The sequence below is a fragment of the Rousettus aegyptiacus genome, unplaced genomic scaffold, assembly GCF_014176215.1.
Source record: "Rousettus aegyptiacus isolate mRouAeg1 unplaced genomic scaffold, mRouAeg1.p scaffold_m13_p_1, whole genome shotgun sequence".
Taxonomy (NCBI): Eukaryota; Metazoa; Chordata; class Mammalia; order Chiroptera; family Pteropodidae; genus Rousettus; species Rousettus aegyptiacus.
Genome location: NW_023416284.1, coordinates 107236430 through 107260610, shown reverse-complemented (window position 1 = coordinate 107260610; position 24181 = coordinate 107236430). Strand labels below are relative to the sequence as shown.

General features: G+C 41.8%; 1 protein-coding gene, 1 long non-coding RNA gene and 1 pseudogene across 4 annotated transcripts; 2 read left to right on the top strand and 1 right to left on the bottom strand.

The window, feature by feature from the left end:
• Positions 1–7830: 7830 nt before the first annotated feature.
• LOC107515255 (glutathione S-transferase A4) lies at positions 7831–24181 on the top strand. Of its 2 annotated transcripts, XM_016153860.2 has the most exons (8): positions 7878–7909; positions 9697–9793; positions 13575–13681; positions 15665–15716; positions 18320–18452; positions 19555–19696; positions 22117–22248; positions 23906–24181. In XM_016153860.2, exons 3-8 carry the CDS (start codon positions 13595–13597, stop codon positions 24026–24028), a joined length of 669 nt encoding a protein of 222 aa, XP_016009346.1. In that variant the 5' UTR covers positions 7878–7909; positions 9697–9793; positions 13575–13594; the 3' UTR covers positions 24029–24181. The 2 variants fall into 2 exon arrangements, with proteins under 2 accessions (XP_016009347.1, XP_016009346.1); XM_016153861.2 differs by lacking the exon at positions 9697–9793 and having other exon boundaries at positions 7831–7909.
• LOC118601589 lies at positions 10886–12055 on the bottom strand. Of its 2 annotated transcripts, none has more exons than XR_004950347.1 (3): positions 11971–12055; positions 11293–11432; positions 10886–10976 (listed from the first exon to the last, which is right to left on the bottom strand). It is a non-coding gene; the product is annotated as an uncharacterized LOC118601589 (long non-coding RNA). The 2 variants fall into 2 exon arrangements; XR_004950348.1 differs by having other exon boundaries at positions 11293–11372; positions 11971–12039.
• LOC118604515 lies at positions 14065–14183 on the top strand (annotated as a pseudogene).

Genomic DNA, 24181 nt, shown 5'->3' with positions numbered 1-24181 from the left:
CAAAAAAGTAAATAGGAGGTGATCATTAATGACTATCACAATCATTACAAGTGTCTCAGTGTTTTGTTAGAGGAAAAGCAAGTGCAGACATCCTGGTAGTTATTTGTCTTCACACTTTCACAATGTGAGTACTCTGTCACCACTCTAACTAACATTTAGAATTTATGGAAGAGCAAGAGCTTGGTGACAGGCCTGAGGAACAATGATGGCCCAAGCTGCTGCTTTTAAGGGAGAGGCTCCAGCCAGGATCCTGGGAGAAAAAGTCAACAAAAAGAAGAAAATGAGAGAGTGTGTAATAAAAAGACTAGCACTTTCCAAAGTCCAGACCAAAAACAGGTCTGACCTTTGCTGCTATAGAAGGGGATCTCTAAGCCCCTGGAATGTCATGCCTGATAGGAATGTCTTTGTTTGCCTAGAGGCCTTGAGCCTGCTAGATAGTAACAATGCGATTTAGAATGAGAGCTTTGAGCCACACTACAATGCAATGTAGGGTGGGAGCTTGGAGACATTTGGGTCATTTGGTGTCAGCTCAACTCTGAAGGGGCTGGAGTTGGATCAGCCACATGGGCAGTTAATCACACCCATGTGATTCAGCCCCAGTAAAAAATGGTTTCAGAGCTTCCGGTTGACAATATTCCATTGTCACACATGGTTGCCAGGAGGAGTTAATGCCATCCATGAATCCACAGAAAGAGGACATCTGGAAGATCTGTGTTTGGAATACTCCCAGACTCTGCCCTGTGCATCTCTTTCCTTGGTTGATTTTCATCTGTATCCTCTCCCTGTAATAAACCATAGTCATGAGTATAACAGCTTTCAGTGAGTTTTGAAAGTACTTCTAGCAGATTATTGAGACCAAGGGTGTTTTGTGGGCACCCTCTTGAACTTGCAGTTGGTGTCAGAGTGAAGGGGGTCTTTCGGCCTGATCCTTCTAAACTCTTCAGGGAACAGAAACATTTTATACTCATTTGAAAATTAATTTATACATGGAAACCAGACATGGACTTGATAACACCCAGGAATCTGTATTATTGAGTTTTGTAGGATGGCAGCAAATTTGGGCTATTTTATACTACCATTTTGATGTGCTTTTACTATCCATTGCCATTGCCTGATAATATTGAGGGCCTGCTATACATAGACCTTAAGCCATTTTGCAAACATTGCTCTTTGGATTTTAATTTTCTTTAACACCAGGGGGCCCTCAAAGCTGGCTGTTGAAAGAAACAACCCAGGAGGAAGGTTGGCTTCTGCACTGAATTAAATAATTAGAGAAAATAAATACAAGAAGCCAAGCTGTCTCCGATGAAGACAGATTCTCATGTTTTCATGAGAATCTGTTCATGTTTCCATGACCCTAAGTGGTACAGTTCCCTCATCCTGCCTCAGGTGGCATTACCCCAGTTTGTCATAATCTCCTTTTAGTCCAGATGCCTACCCTTTAGTCTCAATTCCTTCTCTTCTCCCCATTTTCAAGAGCCACCAGACTCTGGTAATAGAGTAGGAGGTCATGCACTGGATCATTTATTCTCAAAAATATCAATGTGCTGTAGTGTTCAGGGCTGAACCCAAACACGAGTCAGGGAGCTCCAGCAGAGGAGTGTCGGAGGCTCACCGACTAGAATCCACGGCAAGTGAACCAACAGGCTCAGCGTGCAGCCACCTATAAACGGGGCAGTCACAGAGACTCTGGTGCCTGGGACAAGAAAAGAAACTGGACAGGGTGGGGCTCCGGTGTCTGTGACAGAGGAGGAGGTAATAGCACTTAATGAGCCGGGACCCAGCATTAAAGCCACTCAGGCTGTGGCAGAGTGGGTGCTGGAGGGAAAACCTGACTCCTCCTGCCCACTGCCTGGCTGGGGTGGTCTATAGGGGGCAGTCTAATGGGGGATCAAACAGCAGAAAATGACTTCCAGGTACCAGTGTGCATGCTGGTATTCACTGGTATTCCCTCTTCACTGAATATGCTTTTTATTCCTTTAACCAAATTGCCTGCCCAGAAGATTGCATGTTGGGTTCTTTCTTGTTCTGTTGTAGCCAGTCCCTGATAGATACACAGACCACCAGAATCCAGTGAGTTATAGGAAACACGCTCTTTATTCAGCCAGCTGGGTCAGCCAAGGGTATGCACACCCCGAATTAAGCAGCCCTGAAATGTAGAGGTACAGGGTTTTTAAGCCCTAAACTCCATTCTTCATTCTGTCTGAACACAAAAGTCCATTTTTCTTATATTTACTGTCAACCCACAGGTCGGATGTGCAAACAGGGGTACAGAAGCAGAAAGCTTATTGTTAGAATGTTATGTTCCTATGGGTGACAGCCTATGTTCCCATGGTTAATAGCCAAGCAGTAATTTTCCAGCCAGCACATTCCCCACTGGCCTTGGCAGAAAATCAAATCCTTGATTCTTCACATGGAATTTGCTCATAGCCTCTATTTCATAATACTAAAAGTTTAATAGGATTAATTCTCTTCCTTATAGATGCAAACAAGAAATTGAGAAAACATGGGCCAAAAGTTAACAAGAGGAGGAAGAGGAGTAAAGATTCAGCTACAGCAGATAGAAAGGTTGTTAGCCATGGTGACCAATTGAACATCCTATGAAACCAGTTATTAGATTCTAGTCTCGGTTTTCCCCTGGCATCTAAATTTCTCTGTACTAGTCATAAACTTTCTCTAATTATTCCATAGTTATTGTCATAGAAGCAACAGGTTTCACCTAGAGCCATATGTAATCCATCTTGTTCTAAAAATAATAAATCTAAACCTCTTCTATTTTGGAGGACTACTTCTGCTAGTAAATCAACTTGAAGTTCTAGCCTGCTGAGCTCAGTTAAATTTAGGAGAGTTCCTACCCCAACATAGTAAGGGGGTTTTGGGTTTAGGCACAACCAGCAATCTTGTCCTATGTCTGGGGTAGTCCTATTTAAGTTAAGACCTTGTGTATTGTCGTTAGCAAAGTTATTAATGCTCCTCGTGGCTGGTTGAATGCCTGTGCTAAAGAGGAAAAAAAGGAAGAAACAAAGGGTTAGACTTATGTACGCTTGAGTCTTAGTCTTAAGGGCCCGTCTTCTTGAGCTGTCCACTCTAATGCTGCCTTCACGTGGGAATGAATCTATGATGGGATGCTGTCTACTTTAACTGCAATGGGCGTCGTCAGGTAGACAGTAAAGGATCCTTTCCATTTGGGTTCTAGTCCTTTGGAAGTGAACTTCCAGATCCACACAGAGTCCTCAGGCTAAATCTGATGGGGAAGTCCATCTCTCAGAGCTAAGTGGACAGCACGAGCCTGGGACCAAATCTCCTTTTGTACACTTTAAAGGGTCTGTAAAGACTTAAATAAGACAAGGTTACGTAGTTCTGCCTTTTTCTCATCCTCTATTCTAGGTACTAAAGGTGAGGGTTTCCCAAAGAAAATTTCAAATGGGGTGAATCCATTAATACATGGAGTACACCTGGCTTGGAGAAGAGCAAAGGGGAGAAGTTCTACCCAGGTCCCACCAGTTTCTAATCCTAACTTGACTAATGTTTATTTTAGGGTCCGATTCATTCACTCTACTTGGCCCAAACTTTGGGGCTGGTAGGTGTAGTGGAGTTTCCATTGCAAATTTAGGTAGCTAGCCAACTGTTATGATACCTTTGCTACGAAGGCTGGCCCGTTATCCAACCCTAAAGTTCCGGGGAGACCAAATCTAGGGAGGATTTCTTGTAGTAGTTTCTTAGTAACTACTAAGGCAGTCTCTTTCCTGGTGGGGAAGGCTTCTACCCATCCTGAAAAGGTGTCTATAAAGTCAAGTAAATTTCTGTAGCCCTCCACAGTCAGGGTTACCTCAGTGAAATCTATCCCCCAGTGGTCCCCTGGATAAGTTCCTCTTTCCCTATGCCTAGGTGCTTGTATCTTCCCCTTCTTTGGATTAACTTGGGCACAAGCCAGCATTGTGAGGCAATCTCCTCTGCAGTTCTTCTCCCTTCTAACAAGTGAAAGTGAGAGTCTAAAGCTTGGAGCATCTTAGTTCACCCTAGGTGTGTGGTCTGGTGTAGCTGGTGGAGGAGAGTCCTTCCAAGGGCCTGTTAGAACCCGATTTTTCCATCTGGGGTCATCCACCACCCCTGTTGGTTCCTAGTGGCTCCCTTGTCTCGAAAATATATGTTCTCTTTTGCAGTATAGGTCAGAGACGGAGGCAATTCTGGGTAAGGAACAGTCAGTAGATGTGGTGGGGGCCCCACTGGCCTTGTGGCCACTGTTCTTGCCTCTGCATGTAGGTTTTTCACAGCCTCAGGACTATTATTCCCTTTTTGTTGCCCTTTACAAAGAACAATAGCCAGAGCCTTAGGCATCTATATGGCTTCAAGTAAGGCTAAGATCTCCTTGTTCTTAATGTCCTTCTCAGCTGAAGTCAGAAGCCCTCTTTCCTTGTAAATGGCTCTGTGTACATGTGCAGTGGCAAAGGCATATCGGCTGTCAGTGTATATTGTGACTGCCTTATCCTTTCCGCATCTTAGTGCCTCAGTGAGGGTGATGAGTTCTGCCTTTTGAGCAGAAGTCCTACAGGGAAGAACTTGTGACCAGATGCTGCCAGTTAGAGTTACAACCTCTGCCCCAGCATATCTCCTTTCTTCCTGCATGAAGTTGCTCCCGTCCGTGAACAGAACTTCATTGGCCTCAGGCAGAGGGGAGCCTTTGAGGTCTGGCCATGAGGAACATACAGCATCGGTGCGGTGAAATCTATGCAGTCATTAATGGGGGTTTTAGGGTCTGGGTCTGGTGACAGATTGACTGGGTCGATGACAGTAGCTTTGGATTTTAGCCATACGTTTGGGGTCATCCGGTGCCTCCCTATTGTTGAACACCTTTTGGGCTGGCTCAACAAGTTGGGACAGGTTCATCCCTGCAAAACCTTCTAATTTTTGCAATTTTGCCAGATATCAGGGGCTGCCTGAGTAGCAAAGACTATATTAATTGCCCACTGGTTCTCAGGGCCTCAGGATCAATGGGGGTGTATACCCGGTATACCTCATTCAAGAAACGCTCCAGGGAATTCCTGAGAGCCCTCCCTGTATAACTTTGTTTACTTTAGAAAGGTTAGTTGGCTGACAAGCAGCCATTCTAATTCCCCCAATTAGAATCCAGTGGTGCTGATCTAATGAGAATTGTGTCCCCAGTCTGGGCATGTAAAGAAAAATTCCTCCTCAATCTGTTCCCATGCTTTCTCAACTTTCCTCCCTCCCAAAGCTATCTTTTGTGTTTCAGTCTGAATGTGTCCGCATTCTTACCAGGTGAAGGGGGTAATTAAAAACTGTTGGCAATCATCCCAGGTGGGGCAGTGAGTCTGAAAGACACTTTCTCAGAGTCCTATTAATGCCTGGGGTTTCTCAGAGAAAGGCGGATTCTGTGCCTTCCAGTTGTACAGGGCACTAGTCCAGAAAGGCACATAAACCATAAAGGGCCTGTCAGTGTGATGCCCCTGGGGTGGTGCTTCTCGCAAGGGGAGGATGGCCGGGGTGGTGGTATTGGCTGCCCGGAGCGGGAGCAGGAGGCCCATAGGGGTTACCTGCTCGTGTCCGAGGAGGTGAGGTGGTGCCGTTTGGCCTCCTCCTGGATTATAGGGTGGGGGAAGGTCATTGTCCTCCGGTGGAGATTGGAGGACTGAGGGACTGGGCTGTCTCGGAGATTTAGTTGCTGCTTGTTTTGGGGTGCCCACAACTAAGACTCACACCCCAAGAGAAAGGACACACCAGCGGAGCCAAGGAGGGGGGTTCTTAACAAGATTTAACCATTGATCAATGTAAGGAAACTGATTGGGATGTCCCGGGTCTCCTGTGACAATCTTCCAAACATTCCTCATTAAACCCCTGTCAAAAGAACCCTCCGGAGGCCAGTTTACATCAAAAGATAGCCTCTCAACTTTACACAATATTCTTAGTCTGCCTAGAGAAAACTTTATGCCATAGTCCGCTCCCTCTACAAACCCTTCTTTGAAATGTCTCAGGAGACACCCCAAGGGTGTCTTCTGTGAACTCGGGTCTCCCCCCATCGCTTGCACAGAAAACACAAACCAAATACTCAGACGAGAACAATTACTGGGTAGTAGGTGGACCCAGAGAATTCCCCGCCTACAGCCTAGACAAGACCAGAGACAATAAACAGAACCCAACAACAGGGCACAGGAGGCGGCGTCCTGTGGCCTGGCCATGGTCCAGGAGATATGACTGTGTCCAGTCTCTCCAAGGACCCCTAAATGACTGGTCAACAGAACCAGGAAGGTACCTTTTATCCAGACACCGAGGCCTTGGAGATTTCAGATTCCTTTCAGGACCAGGAACAAAGGGTGTGTCCTAAAGGTTGTGTCCTTGACAATTGCATTGACCCCAACATGGCATTCAAGGGCCCTGGAACGTCTCAGGTTGGCCACCCCTTTGAATCCATAAGAGAGACAGCAACCGCTTCGGAGGCTCATCCAGTCTTAGATCTCAGGGCCACTCCCTGAGATCTTGCTGGGGCCTCCAAATGTTGTAGCCATCAGCCCTCGATAGACAGACACACAGACCACCAGAACTCAGTGAGTTACAGGAAACACACTCTTGATTCAGCCAGCTGGATCTGCCAGGGGTACGAACACCCCAAATTAAGCAGTCTCAAAATGTAGAGGTACAGGGTTTTTAAGCCCTAAACCCCATTCTTCATTCTGTCTGAACACAAAAGTCCATTTTTATTATATTTACTAACTGTCAACCCACAGGTCGGGTGTGCAAGTGGGGGTACAAAAGCAGAAAACTTATTGTTAGAATGTTATGTTCCTATGTGTGACAGCCTATGTTTCCATGGACATAGCCAAGCAGTAATTTTCAGCCAGCACACTGTCAGCACAAACATCTCCACCTAAAAAGAGTGCTTTTCTGACCATGAGATCTGTAGCACTCCTCACACGCTCTCATACCTTTTTCTTCAGAGCTCTTAACACCCTCTGGCAATTTTGTTTAATCAATCTGTCTTTATATGTAAAGAGGGTTTCTTATAGAAAACATAATTGACTCTTATTTGGATTAATCCACTCATCTGTCCCTTAATTGGTATATTTAAGACCATTCACATTTAAAGTCATGATTGATGTAGCCGGATTAATATCTACCATGTTCATAACTGTTTTCTATTTGTTTCCCTTGTTCTTTGTTTCTGTTCTTTTGTCTTCCCTTTTTCTGCCTTCTCTGGTTTTAATTGAGCATTTTCTATGATTCTATTTTCTCTTCTCTCTTAGCATGTCAATTACGGGTCTATAAAAAAAGTTTTAGTTGTTGCCCTAGAGTTAGCAGTATATATTTACAACTACTTTAAGACCACTTTAAAAAACACTATACCACTTATAACAGAGAATTCCCAGTTCCTCCCTCCTATCCTTATAGCATTGCTGTCATAGATTTCATTTATCCATAAGCTATAATCATCTGACATATTGTTGCTATTACTATTTTGAACACACTGCATTTATTTGTTTATGTGTTTATACTGCCAGTCTTCCCCGAGTGGAATGCAAGCATCACAGGTACACAATTGGGTCGGTCACACCCACCATTGTAGATCCAGGGCCTAAAGCAGAACCTGGCATGGAGTGATACCCAGTAAATACTTGTTAACTGAGTCAGTGGAATCTTACTTTCTTCTTCCTTGGGAAACTTGAGGTGATATCAAACATACAGACAATGGAAGCAGTAATTTTCAGCCAGCACACTGTCAGCACAAACATGTTTGTATATCAAACATACAAACAAAGTGAAGCCCCAGGAGTGTATAAACTTGACTACTCATTGGCTAATCCCTTGAGTGGGCGGAGCTTCGGTTGGAAAGCAGAAGGTTATAAACCCTCACTTCATCCCCCCACAGCGCTAGAGACAAGAGCCAGGAAGAGATAAGGTGAGTGGTGAAGTTCTTACATACTCTTTTTGGGTTTGGCCGGGTAGTTATATTTTGTGACCAAATGTGCAGTTTGTAGTCAGCAATTGTTTTAACTTTGTGGTTAATTTAATGCCTATATTTCTAGACTTGCCTATGTCAAAGAAAGGGAGTCGATATTTGTTTCTGCAGAATAGGTATGTAAATGAAAGCAAGATAGCAAATATACATGTAGATAAGGCCTTTTGAAGACTTTCACTACCTATGCATGATATACATAATATCAGATATTAATATCTCCTGCACCCATATCATACATTAAATGTAATTTCAAAAATAAGTATGTGAGAGTCAGGTGAGTTTCAGTTGATGAGAGGATATAACATACTTAATAGAATTTAAATTTTTATGAATTTTTGAGCCATTACATTTTTTTTTTTGGCAACTCTCATACTTTTGTACATGATTGAAAGGAACATGGCACCACCCACTCTGTGTCATGGTGCTAACAGGTAAACTACGTCTCTTGTATCTGTATGTCTGCTCCACCGTGCTTGGAAGATGTAATCCAGGTGATCTGACACTAGGGTCTTCCTCAGGGGTCCTGTGTTCCCGGGGAGCTGTACCCACTTGAAAAACAGGAGTCTCTAAGGCAAGCCCTGACACAATTTTTTTTAGGACTTGTTCCAAACTTAAACAGCAACAGGTTATGTGGTAGCTCTCTTTGCTCATTCTCTAAGCAGCCTCGATGACCTGGAGAGATGAAAGCCTCTTTCTTGGCTATATTTTTCACTTAAATAAGTTTGTAAGCCTTGGGGACATAACACAACCTCTTGTGAGTTAGGGAAACATGAATCAATTCATTAGACTAATTTTCTGGAAAGAAAATTAGGTTCTGAAACTGAAATATAGAGTTCTCCGGAGAAGATGCTTAGCATGTGAGCTTGGAATAGAGCTCCCTTCCTGATCATCCTCGTCCATCAATAATCCACCTCCTCCCCACCCAAGAATATCGTTCAGCTGTTTGTTTATTAAAAATTCCATAGAAATACTTGAGCACTTTTATGGAGGGGCTAGTTTCAAGTAGGGGACATTTCCTTTGATAACATGTCAAATCCAAATAATTAACGTGTCAAATCTAACTCATTAAATGTCTTGCTATTGTGTCATATATTATAAAAGTAGAAGAGAAATAGTTTGTAATCGTTTAAAAATGTACTGTAACTTTAAAGCTATTCTAAAAGTCTTGGTGCGCTCTGAAACATTATATATATACTTGCAGCTAAAATGCTGCTACGTGCTTCCAAATTACACAATTTAAGTTCTCTGAGGAATACAGGGTTATCTGGGAGGGTTTTTTGTCTCAGTGACAAATTTTGATCTGCTGGTTGTAACAAAGATAGGCCATTCTGAGCCACTGGAAAAGCCAACGTAAAAGCGAAGGCTATTTCTATTGATAATAGAATCGACATCTTCTATTCTAGCCCAAAACATTTGCTAAAGCTGGCACCTTCTTAAATTAACCCCTTAATTTTCATGATACAGAAAAGTCACTCAAATCCTGTTTTTTGCCTGTTTAAATAATTGAGAAAAATGTGTGTTGTTTACCTCAATTATCTAGAATGGCCGTTAACTTGGCTGCTTTCCTAAGACATGTGCTCAGCAGATAACAGTGTAGGGCAAAGAATGAAGACTAGAGAAGAGAAACGAGATCAGAAAGATTGCTAAAACTGAAAAAAATGAAAGAGAATATCTAATTTAGAATCAGCTCCTCATTTTATAGTTGAGGAAACTGACATTTCTTTCAGAACTGCCCTAGGACTGGAACCTGCACATCTGGTACTTGGTTAAGTTTCAGAATTGAAGGCCTCACATCCTGGGAATTCCTCTCTTCAAAGGAGATCGGTAAAAATGACCAAACATGAGAATTTAACTTCTGATTCTCCCAAATTCCCTCTCCTCTTCCCCTTCTCTGTTCTTTGACACACACACAACTCCAGCACTTCACTATTTGTTCGTCCTACGTTTTAGAAACCACATCCTGCAATTTATGCCTCCTAGCGATCCCTGGCGAAGATACACTAGGGCTGCACGCTGAGCCTCAGGTGCAGCTTAGTTGGGTTTTAACTCTAGACTCAGCTTCTCAGACTTTAATATCCGAGTGAATAACCTGGGTATCTTGTGAAGAATGCAGACCATGAGTCAGTAGATCTGGCCCAGGGGCTGAGATTCTGCATTTCTAACACTCTCCTGGGCGAAGCTCATGCTGCTGGTCCAAAACTGCACTTCTGGAGAATGCCTTCCACTGCTTTCGGAAGCAGATGTGAATGTTGATGCAATCTAGAGACACAGATGTGCATGTGTGTGTCTGTGTGTGGCATTTTTTGAGTCTTTACTATATTCGGCAATTCACATAAACTATCTTACTTTCACCTCATAACTAAGTAAATGAATTAGGAATTATTAGCCTTGTACGAATGAGGAAACTGAGGCACAGAGAGGTTATAAAACTTGCTTAAGTGAGAGGTGGAGCTGAGATGGGAACCTAGGTCTTTGCTTACACTAGTGCCCAGGGACTCACTCAGATACATTTTCTAAAACATTTGGGACATATTCGATACCCAAGGCCCACACTCCAACTGTCCCAAGGTTGTCTGCCATGCCATTAGCGCCGCTTTCTCTCACCTCGCCTCAGGCATGGGCACCTGGGGCTCTCAGTGGGGGACTGTACCCCACTGCTCATCTCAGGTGAAGCTGCTCAGAGGCGAAGTTTGTGAGGCCTGGGAGGTGAGTCTCGACTCTCAATGTCGTACGATCCCTGCAGGAGCCTTCTTGGTGCACCGGGTTCATTGAATTTGGGACACTCCTGTTGGTCAACGTCAGCAGCACAAGACACCGAGTTGAAGAGGGTCATGAATTTATACTCGGCTCAAGGGCAGTTCCAGGTCTCCCAGCAGTGTTTTCTCTTGAGTGTTTGCATTTTGAGTAAAATCCAGAATACGCTGCTCCTTTGTTTCCTGCCTCTTCATTTCCCAGGGACGGAAGGAATATTTCCATTGCACCTGTGCTTTTAAGCTTTGACAATGTACTTAAAAAAAAAACAACAACAACAACAACAACAACAACAATGAGAATAATTGAATTTACCATCTGAAGCATAGATAACCTTGGTCTTCTGTATTACCAAGCAGAAGTTTATCCTAATCTTTGTGGAAATTTATTCGAAGTCAAGGAAAAAGAACTAAAGGACTTAGTTTATGTCCTTAACCTATAATTCCATAGAGCAGGGAGGAGTGGGGCTTGGAAAAACAAACATATTTATGTGTACCCATCTGTAAGGCTCTGTTCAGTTCCTGTAAGACCATATTGTACTTTCATTAAACACTTATTTCATTCTGACTCACCTCTTGGTAGTCTGGATGTTTCCATCACTAGATCTAAGGTTTTTGATGGCAGGAACCACATCTTAGTTTTCCTTGTATGCCTGGAGTGCATACAAAGAAATCTCGTATTATATCCATAGTATGAGCTCAAAAAATGTTTGCTATTGAAAGAAAGAATGAAAGATCAAACACAGAAATGTAATAAGTTAAGAAACTGGTACACGTCTCAGAGTGGCACACTGAGGTAATAGCTGCCATGTGTCTGGGATAACACCAGGTTGGTTCTATAGGAGATGGAAGAACTATGCCACAACCTCTGCCTTCCAGAAGTTTCCCTCTTTGTTGGTGTTTTGCAGTGAAGAATCCAGGGGGAGCAGCTGGTTCTTGGGCTGTCTGCTTGTAAGAGTTATTGGGCCCCTTCTCTGTGCTCAGCCCTTCGAGAAGGGGTTGGGGGTGGGGACGCTTAAGCCTGTTTAACAACCTCCAGTTCAGTTCTCCATCATCCATCTGAGAACCTAATTAAAGGGCACAGAGCCACCTGAGGCTGAGAGAGGAGGAATGTCTGGGTGGCCAGAGCCAGCTATTTATGGTGCACACAAACATTTGTTGGGATTTTTCCAAGTGGTCACTGATTATTAACAACCGGAGGAACGAGTTTCCTTCTCTTGTTCTAGAAAGGGAGGTTTGCCAGATACAGACCTATTTATCTGAGGTGAGGTCTCCTTTGCTCTAATGTTTGGCTTTTAGGGCTCCCTCAGGCTCCAGGGAAGGCTTGGAGGTGATGGCAGGGAGAGGAGTGATCTTATCCCTTGTAATCCAGCTCTGGATTCCAAAGTTTCATTCTTCTGTCTCCCGCATGCCTTGAGAATGTTCAAGAGGCAGGCCGAAGTGAAGTGGGGAAAACAGTGGGCACAGAGCCATTACGTCAGATCCCAAAATACACTTTCATACACTCATGAACCACAAAAATGCTCGTTATGCTCATAAGCACAAAGTGAAGGTGAAAGCCACACCAGATTTTACTTTTCCAATATCTTGGATTGCAACAGTGTCCAAATAACAAATATTTTAGCTTTTTTTTTTTTTTTTTTTACAAATATCAATTGTGTTTGCAACGAACACTTATAAATCCCGTATAAAGCTATCGGACAAGCCCATCTTAGCTTAAGAAACTCTAAGAAACACAAAATCCATTTGTAATTCATTTAAAGAAGTGTGAAGGACTCTACTTGATATGACTCAGAAATTGTGGTATGCATTTTACCTATTACTTTATTCAATCCATGGTCCTCACATGACCCTCTGAGTTGGGTAATATAACCACTACCCCCATTTTAAGGATTAGGAGACTGAGGCTGAGAGAGATGGAATAACATACAATAGTGAAGGCGACTATAAGTGCTGCCTTTGGAAGCTGAGGTCAGCTTCCCCATCCTGTTGTTTGCCCTGATGCTTCCTGACATGCCAGCAGGGTCACTAACATAAGAGTCACTGCGGCTCTTGCAACAATGGGGTAGAAAGTGCTACCAGGTACGCTTGCATTATCACTATGTTGTCCTTTAAAAGGAGGCAGATCACCTAGTGTAATTCTTCTCAATAGCAGATAAGTACATGAAGGCAGACAGGTTTAGTGAATTGGGCCTAAGCTTACGCAGCTCCTTGGTGGCCAGGTAGGACCAGAATCCTGGTCTTGTCTATGTCTTCATCTGACCTTGTCCTAGCACTCAGGAAAATCCTGCGACAGAAATGAAAGAGTTCTCACTTCCCACCGAACATTTCAGTCCAAGGAGGCCCAATCCTTGCCACTGTTAGAAAAGATTTTCTTTTTCAAAGATCACTCATAAAGCTATCATCTTAACTCCTGGTTCCTTTCTCAAAATATCAGAAGCAGTCTCTCAAATCTACAGAATACCTTGATACCGTGATATGTATTGTTTCTTCTTACCTTTTTCTTAAATTGTGAGTTAGAGCATACATATGAGAGTGCAAAAACATTTGCAGTTTAAAGATTAATTATAAAGGTTAATTACTGATTCTGTTTAAGAAATAGAACATTATTAGCACCCCAGAATACTCCACTTACCCCCCCAATCACAATCTCCATCCTCCTCACTAGAGGTAATGATCATCTTGCTCCTGTGATAATTATTTCCTAACTTTTTTTCATAGTTTTACCTCCTGTGTTTGCGTCCCTAAAAAATAGTTTCATTTTGTCTGTTTTGGAATTGTTATGAACAGAGACATACCACATAGCATGTGTTAGTTTGTTCTTTAAACATATTTTTTTTAATTTTTCTCTTCAGAAAACCCTGAGCCAGAAGTCATGGCAGCCAAACCCAAGCTTTACTACTTTCGTGGCAGGGGCAGGATGGAGTCAATCCGCTGGCTGCTGGCTGCGGCTGGAGTGGAGGTCGGTTCCTTGGTCAGAAAAGGAAGGAGGGTAATTTGGGTGAGACTGAAGTGGCAGTCCTCTTCCCTCTTCAAAATTCATGATGGTTCCTTCAAGCTGCACCCACTCTTTCGTTTTCCACTGTCTTCCTGTGTAAGAGGAGAAGGACAGATCATAGTCCTCCATTTAAGAAGGAGTGCGAGGGTGGAAGCCTAGGAAGGTGTTCTGGAAGCTTTATGGGACCTGGGAAGATCTTGGCTGATCACAAGACAAAGGAGAGAGAGGGTACCCACATCTGAATCATTCTTTCTATTGAAACCAACTGATTCCCGGGGATCTTTTCAACTCTGCCTTAGTACCTCATCATGTTCTATCCATGGCTGCCAACTAGAACCCTAGGCTCAGTCTATGGCCATGCCACCCTGAACAAGCCTAATCCCATCTGACCTCGGAACTTAAGTAGGGTCGAGCCTGGTCAGAACTTGGATGGGAGACCACCTAGGAAGACCAGGTGCTGTAGGCATAAAAAAAAACACAAAAATTGGAACCCTATGCCCAACTGCAGTCTGATCTTCATGTAAATCCTCCTCTGAAGGGGTAACCCCGTGGGGGTCTTTCCTTAACTCTGAATTCCCTCTCCACTGATTTTTCCATAGATTTTCACAAGTAGAATTGCTCGTTTTTATGCAGATGTAGACTTTCTTTTTCCTATTTGAAAATCATCCCCTCTAGAACAAGGACTCATGACCTTCTTTGTCACCCTCTTTTCCCTTTAGGGATTGCTCCCCTAACAGTGCTCACCTTACCCCACCTGCTGGAGCCAGCTGACTAAAGTCGAACAGCACCTGAAAGAGGGGGGTGAAGCCTAAGGGAAAAAAAAGACAGGAAAGCGCTTCGGGAGGGCATACAGTCTCACTGCTGCAGCCCCAAGTTTATTTAGTACAGCCTTTATATTGGTTTTTGGATACAATAACAAAGCATAACGTATATCAGTCGAAAGCTGACATTTACACAAGATCATAAAACATGCAGCTCTCAGGGTACAAACATACCTGCTTTCAGTGTTGTAAAAACATTCCATTACCTTAAAAAAGTTTCTTAATGGGGAGAATCTCCTCACCAGGGTCAGTAATGTTTAACTTAACGTCCTGCTTCCTTGAATCATTGTTTAAGCTGTCTCAGCAGCTGCTATATGGCTCCAAGCAGTGTTAGCAACTGCTTTATGTCTCCAAGCTACTTGACACCTTCAGTGCCTTGTAATGGCTCCCGACACCCACCCACACCTCAAGGTGGAGGGATAGAAAAAAATCACTCTTACCAAAAAGCGCTTTAAAAACTCCATCGATGAATGATGATAACCTTACTTGAGTAATGATCTTTGGATCCTTTTTATTGATTGTATAGCATCAAAGAGAAATTTAATTTGAACTGATATTGAGGGAGAATAACAGAAGAGCGAGGAAAAAGGAAAGAGAAAACGGAAGAACAGAAATCATTGGGGAAGTCAGAGTAAAAGACAAGAGTTTGGAGAGAAGAGCTAAGGTGAAGAAAAGGAAAAATGTAAATGAGGGCTGTGGGCCATGCTTTAAGTAAGCCAAAAATAAAAGGGATGCCAGTCCCATGCCAAGCTAATTTACACACACTATCAGATTTGTTGACTGTGTGTAAGTTGAGCGTATTATGGTTCCTTGAAAATTTTCTTTCTGGAAGCCATTGGGAAGTTTATATACTGTGAACGTTTCTCTTTTTCTTTTTCTTTCTTTCTTTCTTTCTTTCTTTCTTTCTTTCTTTCTTTCTTGCTTTCTTTCTTGCTTTCTTGCTTTCTTGCTTTCTTGCTTTCTTGCTTTCTTGCTTTCTTGCTTTCTTGCTTTCTTGCTTTCTTGCTTTCTTGCTTTCTTGCTTTCTTGCTTTCTTGCTTTCTTTCTCTCTCTCTCTCTCTCTCTCCTTATATTTTCTTTTTTTAAGGACCCTAAAGTTATAACCATGTCTCTATCCTTTATCTAGTTTGAAGAAGAATTTCTTGAAACAAGAGAACAATATGAGAAGTTGCAGAAGGGTGAGCCTAGATTTATTTGATGTTATTGGCATGTTATTTGATGTTCTGGAAATACCCATGTCATTACAGAAGACAGAACTCTAGAATGACAACTGTTAGAAAAAGCACGCAGTGTGACATTAACATTGACTATTCACTTTGTCTCTGACACAGAGCTAAATTTGTCATCTGCATTGTCTCTTTAGCTTTTATTTATAAAAGCTTATCAAGTAGGTTATGACCCGGCTTCGATTAGATATGATAGCATTGGTTGACCCAGTGCTAATTGGTTCAAAACTCCCCGTCCCACTGAAGACTCTTTTAATAATTCTTAAATAATGATCCAGTGGGTTGGAGGGGAGGGAACAAAAGGGCAGGGGATTTTGACCTAAGGTATTCTCTAGTTCTCTTGGTTTGCATCCACTTGTTCTTGGTGGTTTTAACAAACGAACAGAAACCGTTTTGATCGGTCACAGTTTTAGAATCAAGACTGTAGAAAAGATCCAAGACGATGTCTTTAACCGTTATAATTCCCCAGAAAACCTTCTCACACGGAGAGAAGACTGGTACTTTCACGGTACTTCTTAAACTACTAACATCCATAACGTTATTTTCCTCATCTAAGGAAACTCAGGTGTCCCATTGTTGCTAGCCAACAGTCATGAAAGTAACACAATTTTTTTTTAAGGAAAATATTCACTTAGTAGTCAGCAGACACACCGTTTACAAACTGTATGACTTTGCGCAAGGCCTTCAACTTCTCCGCATCCTCTTTTTTTCAAATATGTTAAAATTAAAATATAGTTGACATAAGCATCCTCTTTACCAAAAAATAAAAGTGATCTGTGGTTGTAGATTGCACTGTACCAGTAGCTCTTATTGAGTGGGTAAGGCTCACTCACCCCTTTCCCAATTCTTGTCCAGGAACTTTATTATCTGGAATCCTCCCAAAGCTCCCTCCACTCTTTCTGTGTTTCTGCCCAAAGACAGAAAGGGATAAATGCGTACACAGTAAGGGATAAATGCGTACCTATTGAACAAATAAATGAATGTATCTCCATGAGCTTTTCCATGATCATTGTGGCAGGAGTGCTCCCTCAGAGCCTCTGAAATCCCCCAGCCCTTCTTGAGTCGGGGATGCTGCTAGTTGCTTGGGCCACCCTCCTGGGCATTACTGCTATTTGTGAACCAAGGCAGAGAGGGACAGCAGAGAGATCACTGGGCCGCGAGCCAGGAGGCTTATTTCTGCTGCCTTAGCTGTCCCCAGACAGTGAGTTTGGGCAAGTCAAGTTTGCCTCCCTTGGCCTCCACCACGCCATCATCTCATATACATCAATTGAATTGAATGATCTCAAACATCCTTTCCTTGAACTGAGATTTGTAAAACTCCTGCTGAAGAAGATCATCAGCTCCTGGTTCTGCGGGGATCATTTCTAATGCATGTTTGCGTCACTTATAAGCAGCAAGGCCCACGATCTGTCAATACTGAGCAAATGTAAAACTTTTAGGAAATGGAGGTCCTGCAGTCTCTCCCTTAATAACAGTACTGATATTTCCAAAGCATGACTACAGGCATGATCTTATTTCTACTCAAAGAAACTGAGTAAGGTGGGCAGGACAGATACTGTTATAGGTCAGAAAATAAGCTCAGACACTTGCCGAAACAGGGACACGGACTCCCTGAAAAGCCGTTCCTGGTTCCAGGGGTGGTGTTCTCCCCACCGTCTGCTACTGCCTCTCACTAAGTCAAGCACGAAAGGTAGTGGAAGTTGGAGAAATTAACTGTGGCCTTTGCCAATGTGCTCGTGAAATCTGATTCCTAGTTTGGGTAATGCTCCTTAATCTCAGCAATGTACAGGTATGAAATTGAAAGGCTTTTCAATTCTTCAAGAGGCCATGAAAAGGGCACTATTTGTAGTAGATCTTGACATGCATTATTTGTATAGACAGTCACTCACTAAGAAGAAAATTTGATTTTCCTAAACACTGTTGACAGTACTCATGGTTTTACTCATGTTATCTTATTTCATTCTTTCAAAATCCTGCTAAATAGATATGATTACTCTTTTAGAGAAAAGGAAGCTGAAGCTCAGGTAAGTCATTGGCTTAATATCACATGGCTGGAAAGGGCTAACGCTGACAGTCAGACCCACGTCTGCCGGGGCTTCTTACTGTCATGTTATCCTGATGCTGTGTGGACCTAGAGTGATGCCTGATGTGCTTTTTCAAGCATTAAGACTCCCAGATTCTACCTTTGAATCAGAATATCTGGGAGACGGTGTGAATATCTTTAACAAATCACCTCCCCCAAGTGATGATTCTTAGACACCCTAAACTTTAAGAACCAGAAACATTTATACTATGACATACTCATAGTAAATGTAGAAACTCTTAAATAATCATGATACAAAGCCGACCAACATACAAAATGCGTGAAACCATCAAGTGCATCTCAAATTTTCTGTGAAGCAGATGGTAGGCATTTCCTCAACAACTGGGGTCTTTAACTCACCACTTCAGATGAAAACTAAAAATCATTCAACAAAATTTGAAACGAACCCTTTTGCAGGCTTCCCACAGCCACGGAAGGAAAGTATTTTAACCTTTCTTTGCTCAAACTGCAGATGGACGCCTGCTTTTTGGCCAAGTGCCTCTGGTTGAAATTGATGGAATGATGCTGACGCAGACTAGAGCCATCCTCAGCTACCTCGCTGCCAAGTACAACCTGTATGGCAAGGACCTGAAGGAGACGGTCAGGTATCATAGGGTTCATGCCTACACTCAATTCTTATCTGAGCTTCTGTGGGCACTGAGACCCGATTCAGGTGTAGCCTTTCATTCTGAGCTAAGAGAAGGCCAGAGAAGCATTTTCAGGGTCCAAAGTGCTAAACATTATACTACTGAACCCTGCGGCCAAGAGAAGCAATTTCAAACGCAATATATGAATAGAATCCTTTTTTACCAACATAAATATAAGTCTATAACAACATAAATAAGTACTAAAATGCCAAAACAGGCTGTTTCTCATTGTTTTTACACGTGCGTTTTATTGTTTTCTTTTTAATACCGATGGCTTTTTTTCTAAAATGTGTCCAAAGGTGTAGATAGCATTGTTTATACTTTTTTCTCCATGTTAGGCATAAACTGTAATAGACTAGTGAAAGCAAGCTGGATGGCAATCTAACCTGCTAAACAAGGATATGTAATTCAGATAGGACAATGAAAGTTAATTATTCTTTTATATATGTTAAAAAGAAAGACAATGACAAAGTCACAGAACCTTTAACGAGTTTGCAGGCTAGTATAGCGATAGAAGCACAGTGTGACTGAACCGATAGGCCGATAAATAATAGTAATATATCTTCGCTATTTTTTAAAAGTGTTTTCAATGATAGGAAAATGTTTAGAGAATGAAGTGGAGCTGTTTGCCGGACCTGTTGGGAGAGTGAACATTTTCTTCTCAGTCGCCGGGTCAATGGAAAACCTGCTAAGTTATAGGCATCTTCCAAGCGAAGAGAATCCGGTGCTCATAGTTTTGCATTTTTGGCATACTTCATTCAGTTAGCTTTTTAAGCCCATAGTGGTCTAATTGTTTGTTCATGACAGATTTTAACTTAGTGACAGTCATTAATTCTCTCACACATCCCATTGGTCAATTAACATTTCCAGAGACTCTACTAAACTGTGGTCTCATGGCCAGTTCTGGTGATAGAAATTATTCCTGCACTGGAAGGAAGTAAAGAAGGGGGAATCAAAAGTCACTTGCCCCGACATCTATTTACACCGTATTAGTCCCAAGTGAAAAAATCCCTCACTCAAATCTACCTCTGAGAATGAGGGTCACATGGTGTTTTGTCAGGATCGACATGTACACTGATGGCACTCAGGACCTCATGATGATGATCCTGCAGACTCCATTCAGCCCCCCAGAGGAAAGAGAGGAGAACTTTGCTTTAATCGTGAAGAAAGCCAAAACCCGTTACTTCCCTGTCTTTGAAAAGGTAGGTGCAGAGATCCAGTTTGGATCTGAGCGAGGCCTCCCAGGAGCGAGCAGAGGTGCTGTGGCAGGTACCTTGGTCTCTGGTGACACAGGGTCTGGGTCCTCACAGCTGCTCTAGCTGTGTGTACGTCTTCCTGCAGGGGTGGGGAGCAGGGGGCGGGACTGACATCTATGGGGGGGGGGGGCGGGCAGAGGGGCCTCCAAACCCTTCTCTGATCCCAGTGAGACATTGGGAGGGACAGAGGAGAACTGGGAGGGAGGCGCAGCCAGTTTCCACTTTCCCTTCCCAGGCTGCGGGTTCTGGGACCTTTTCGTTTCTCCTTTTCAATAAGGATATTTAAAAGAGCGACTGCCTGAAAAGACAGAGGCCATCTTAGAGGTTCCCTGCATTTGGACTAAAACTTTAATAAGGATTCCAAGAACAAATAACACGTGTGATTATTCCAACAAAACGATTGGAAGAAACTAAGTGCCATGAAAGTACACAGCATTTCTGTTCCGACTTTTTATAAAAGCTATCAGCCCAAGGCATCACCATCTCAAATACATTGTCAGGTATTCCTTCCAAGTTTAATACTGTAGGCTAATCATGTCTCAATCAAAAGGCAAGTCTCTTAAAAGTACAATTTTTCTGAAGTCGTTATGGAGTGGCTCCTAATTACAAACGTCTTCTCAGTGCATCTGGTATGATTCCGCACCAAGAGGGCAGCATACCAGGTGGTAAGAAAGACCTGTTAGCATAGGTTCCATAAAGAAAGGTTTAAAGGATAAATAATTCTGTACTATTTCTCCTTAGTCTTAGCCTTGGAAAAGAATAGTTTACTAATGACTAAACTATAATGAAGAATTCTGTCGGAACTTCAGAGTACTAGACAAAGCAGGTTCCTGTGTATTCCAGAACAATGTACAGTGACGTTGAAATACCTTTCATAAAATAAAATAAAATAAAATAAAATAAAATAAAATAAAATAAAATAAAATAAAATAAAGTAAAATAAAGTAAAATAAAATAAAAACTAGGATGATTGAGTTATAGTGTTAACCGTGTTTTGTCATACTACAGATTTTTAAATCCATGTGGCCTAATGCGGGACTTCCCAAAACATTTAAAATAATTCATTTGCTCCAATTAGGATCAAACTAAAATTCCTTCATTGTAATTAGTCTATTATCTATTTTAAGTCTGTTTTGATAGTCAAGATCACTCCTTCGTCTTGCTTTCTCTCTTTCTCTTTTTCTTTTTTTTTACTTTTGCATTTGTTTTGCTGAGTGTCTCACAGTCTGTATTTTACCGATTTCAACATACTCCTCTATTCCCTAAATTTCCTGCCAATCGGAAGTTAAAAAGGCTTGATCAGGTTCAAGGTTGATGTATTTTGGCCGGACGTACTGTGTGTGTCATTAGGAGGCACATATCATCTGCTGTCATTTCTCTTATTACTGAATGTGATTAGTGATCAATGCCTAGACCCACTGATTTATTAGTGGATGCGAAATTTTGATATCCCAATCCTGTCAATCTCTCTTTGTTTATTGGCTGGAATACTTTTTATAAAATGAATCTTCCCTCGTTGAAGAAAAGTTGCAAGAACTCAGACCAGCGAGAAATCAAGCAGCAGCTGGAGGTTTGGAGTAACTCAGTTTGATTACGCTGGCGGTCCCAGAAGAGCTAGTGCTCTGAAAATCTGGACCCTGAGAGAGTGGCAATTTTATTTTTGTACTCATGTTGTTACAGTTGGCATGGGCCGATTTACAGACCCCTGAAATTGCTATGGGCTACAGGCAGTTACGGATCATAGGATTTTCTATCTAACAAGTACTAAAGCAATACATCTTTCGGGGAGGATGAGTTCTCAGTTGACCCCGAGATCTCTGGCCTTGCAACAAGCATGTTTACAGAAGCAGAAAAGAGCTGATTAGAAATGTTGGCCAATTAAGAGGGACGTTCCTCTTCCCCCTCATATTTCGTTACTCTGAGGTATGATTTTCATGGGGAAGTAGGATAAATGCTACTTTCTTTTCATGCAACAGGTTCAGGCTTCTGGTATCCCATTAGTAACTTCTTCGTACTCGTGGTACCGTAGCCAGATTCTAGCTAATCATGACTTTTGTGTCCCCCTGTGCCAGTGGGTACAGTTTTACTTCACCAGCTCCAGGGTCATAACAAGGAGCTCTATTCTAGCACTTCGCAACCCAGAATGTCTTGATAATCACTGACAAGCTTCTAAAAAGATCATGCCAATATACAGCAATGTGTAAGAGTGTTCATTTCCTCCTATCCTTGTAGCATTCTTGGAGATTATCACAAAAAACATTCTTTAGCAAATTTGATCTCTACAGATTTCATGCTTGGTAAGTGTTTAGTCAAGCAAAATAGCCTTTCTTTTTATTTAATATTCTTTGTTGTTTTTCTTTCTTTAGATCTTGAAAGACCATGGAGAGGATTTTCTTGTTGGCAATAAATTCAGTTGGGCAGACATACAACTGTTGGAAGCTATTTTAAATGTTGAAGAACTTAATGCTGATGTTCTTTCAGACTTCCCTCTGCTGAAGGTAGTGCATTAATATCCACACAAAGCCCAGGACAACATGAATAGAAACAAAGACTGAAATAAAATGTGCCTCCAGGTCAATCTCAAAAGAAACTCAAAAAGACTTTTTTTAACAAATCGTTATTTTACCTATTTTGTTAATTTCCCCCTGCTCACATTCTAGGATTTTTAGGAAATAAAATCTTATGAAGGGAGAAAAAATAGGTTATTTCAGTTTCTAGCATAAACATTTAGTGTTTTTCATTTTTGTAGTGCTTTCCTCCTCTTCCTCTCGTCCTCCTCCTCCTCCCTCTCCCTCTCCCTCTCCCTCCTCCTCCTCCTCCTTCTTCTTCTTCTTCTTGTACTTCATGTGTATTTTCCTGATGAAGCAAGGCTGACAAGTCTATCTTTGCTGAGTCCCTCTGTAGCTCCTACCAGACAACTCTACTCCCCTTTGGTCTCCATGATTCCAGGGCCTTCATGAAGTCCCCTGATTGCTCAGAGCCGCTGCCTAGGTGGCGCCACTTAATCACGTGCCATATCTTCTCAGTCCTCAGGTCTCTCTCTCTGAATCCTGCCACCACCAGACCTTACAGGCCTCTATTCCAATTCATTGGAAACAGTTTATCTAATAGGTGACCATAGGTTGTACAGTTTTAAAATAACGTTTTTTCTCATTACTAAAGAAATGCAAGTTTGTGTAGTTACATTATACATTTGTATAGCCTAAAAAAAAAAGATCTAACCAGCCAAATGTTGCTGCATTAGATATTCTGACTATTATATTACATTTTTCTCCCCAAATAGATTCTTACTAAATATTGTTTCATAACCTGCTTTTAATCGTGTTTTAAATTATCATAAACATATTTACATGTCAAGAAATATTCTTCTGCAGTAGCACATTATTTTCATTAGGCAATGGAGACACATCTTTTTGAAAAATCGAAACTACATAAAAGGGCATAAATTACGAAATCTCCCACTACTGCCCTCTCACTTTCCTGCTCTTATAATCACTTTTATTTGTTTTCTGTACCTCCCACCCTTCCCATTTATGCAGATACATGCGAAAATGACTATTTATCCCCTGCTTTTTTTTCTTACACAATGCTCTGGGCTTCTATTTTTCCCTACGCAATGTGTTCTAGAGATTTCCCCCTATTAATATAGAGACTTTCCTCTTTCTTTTTACATATAATGTAATTTTAAATTGCTGGCCTACATTCTTGTAAGGATGTACCATAATTATATAAATGATTTCTTTGAAACATAGGTTATTTCTGATTTTTCACTCATAACATTATTATACTTATTTCTTTGCTAACACTCTTACTTATTCCCTTATAATAAGAAATAAATTAATTAATATAGTAAATTCCTAGAACAGGAATTGATAAGTCAAGGATAGAAATTTTTTGAGTTTTTAATATACACTTCCTAAATGTGACAGTGATTTTTTATTAAGATAATTTAACTCATGCCACACACACCTGCAATTATAATGCCCTTCCCCGGGGCACCTGGTAAACATACATGTCGAGAGATTAACTCAGAGGCAACACACTGGGCTCCACAAAGCTGCTAGTCTAAGCGCCCTCTTTTCATGACAATCTTTTGATTTTTCTTAAAGCTTGTCACTGCTATCAAGGCCTTGATTTTACTATTTCTCATTCCAGGCATTTAAAACAAGAATCAGCAACATCTCTACAATTAAGAAGTTCCTACAGCCGGGAAGTCAGAGGAAGCCGCCTGCGGATAGCCACTATGTCGAAGTAGTCAGGAACGTTCTGCAGTTCTAATAGCAGCAAGTCCTAATGATGGCAGTCACGATCCACACGGTGTTGGCCATGCCGATGGAGGCTGACTGTAGATTCTAGGTATAAAGTCTCTGAAAAGAACAACACCTTACTACCATCAACAGCAAATGACAATTAAATGCAATATGAAAATAA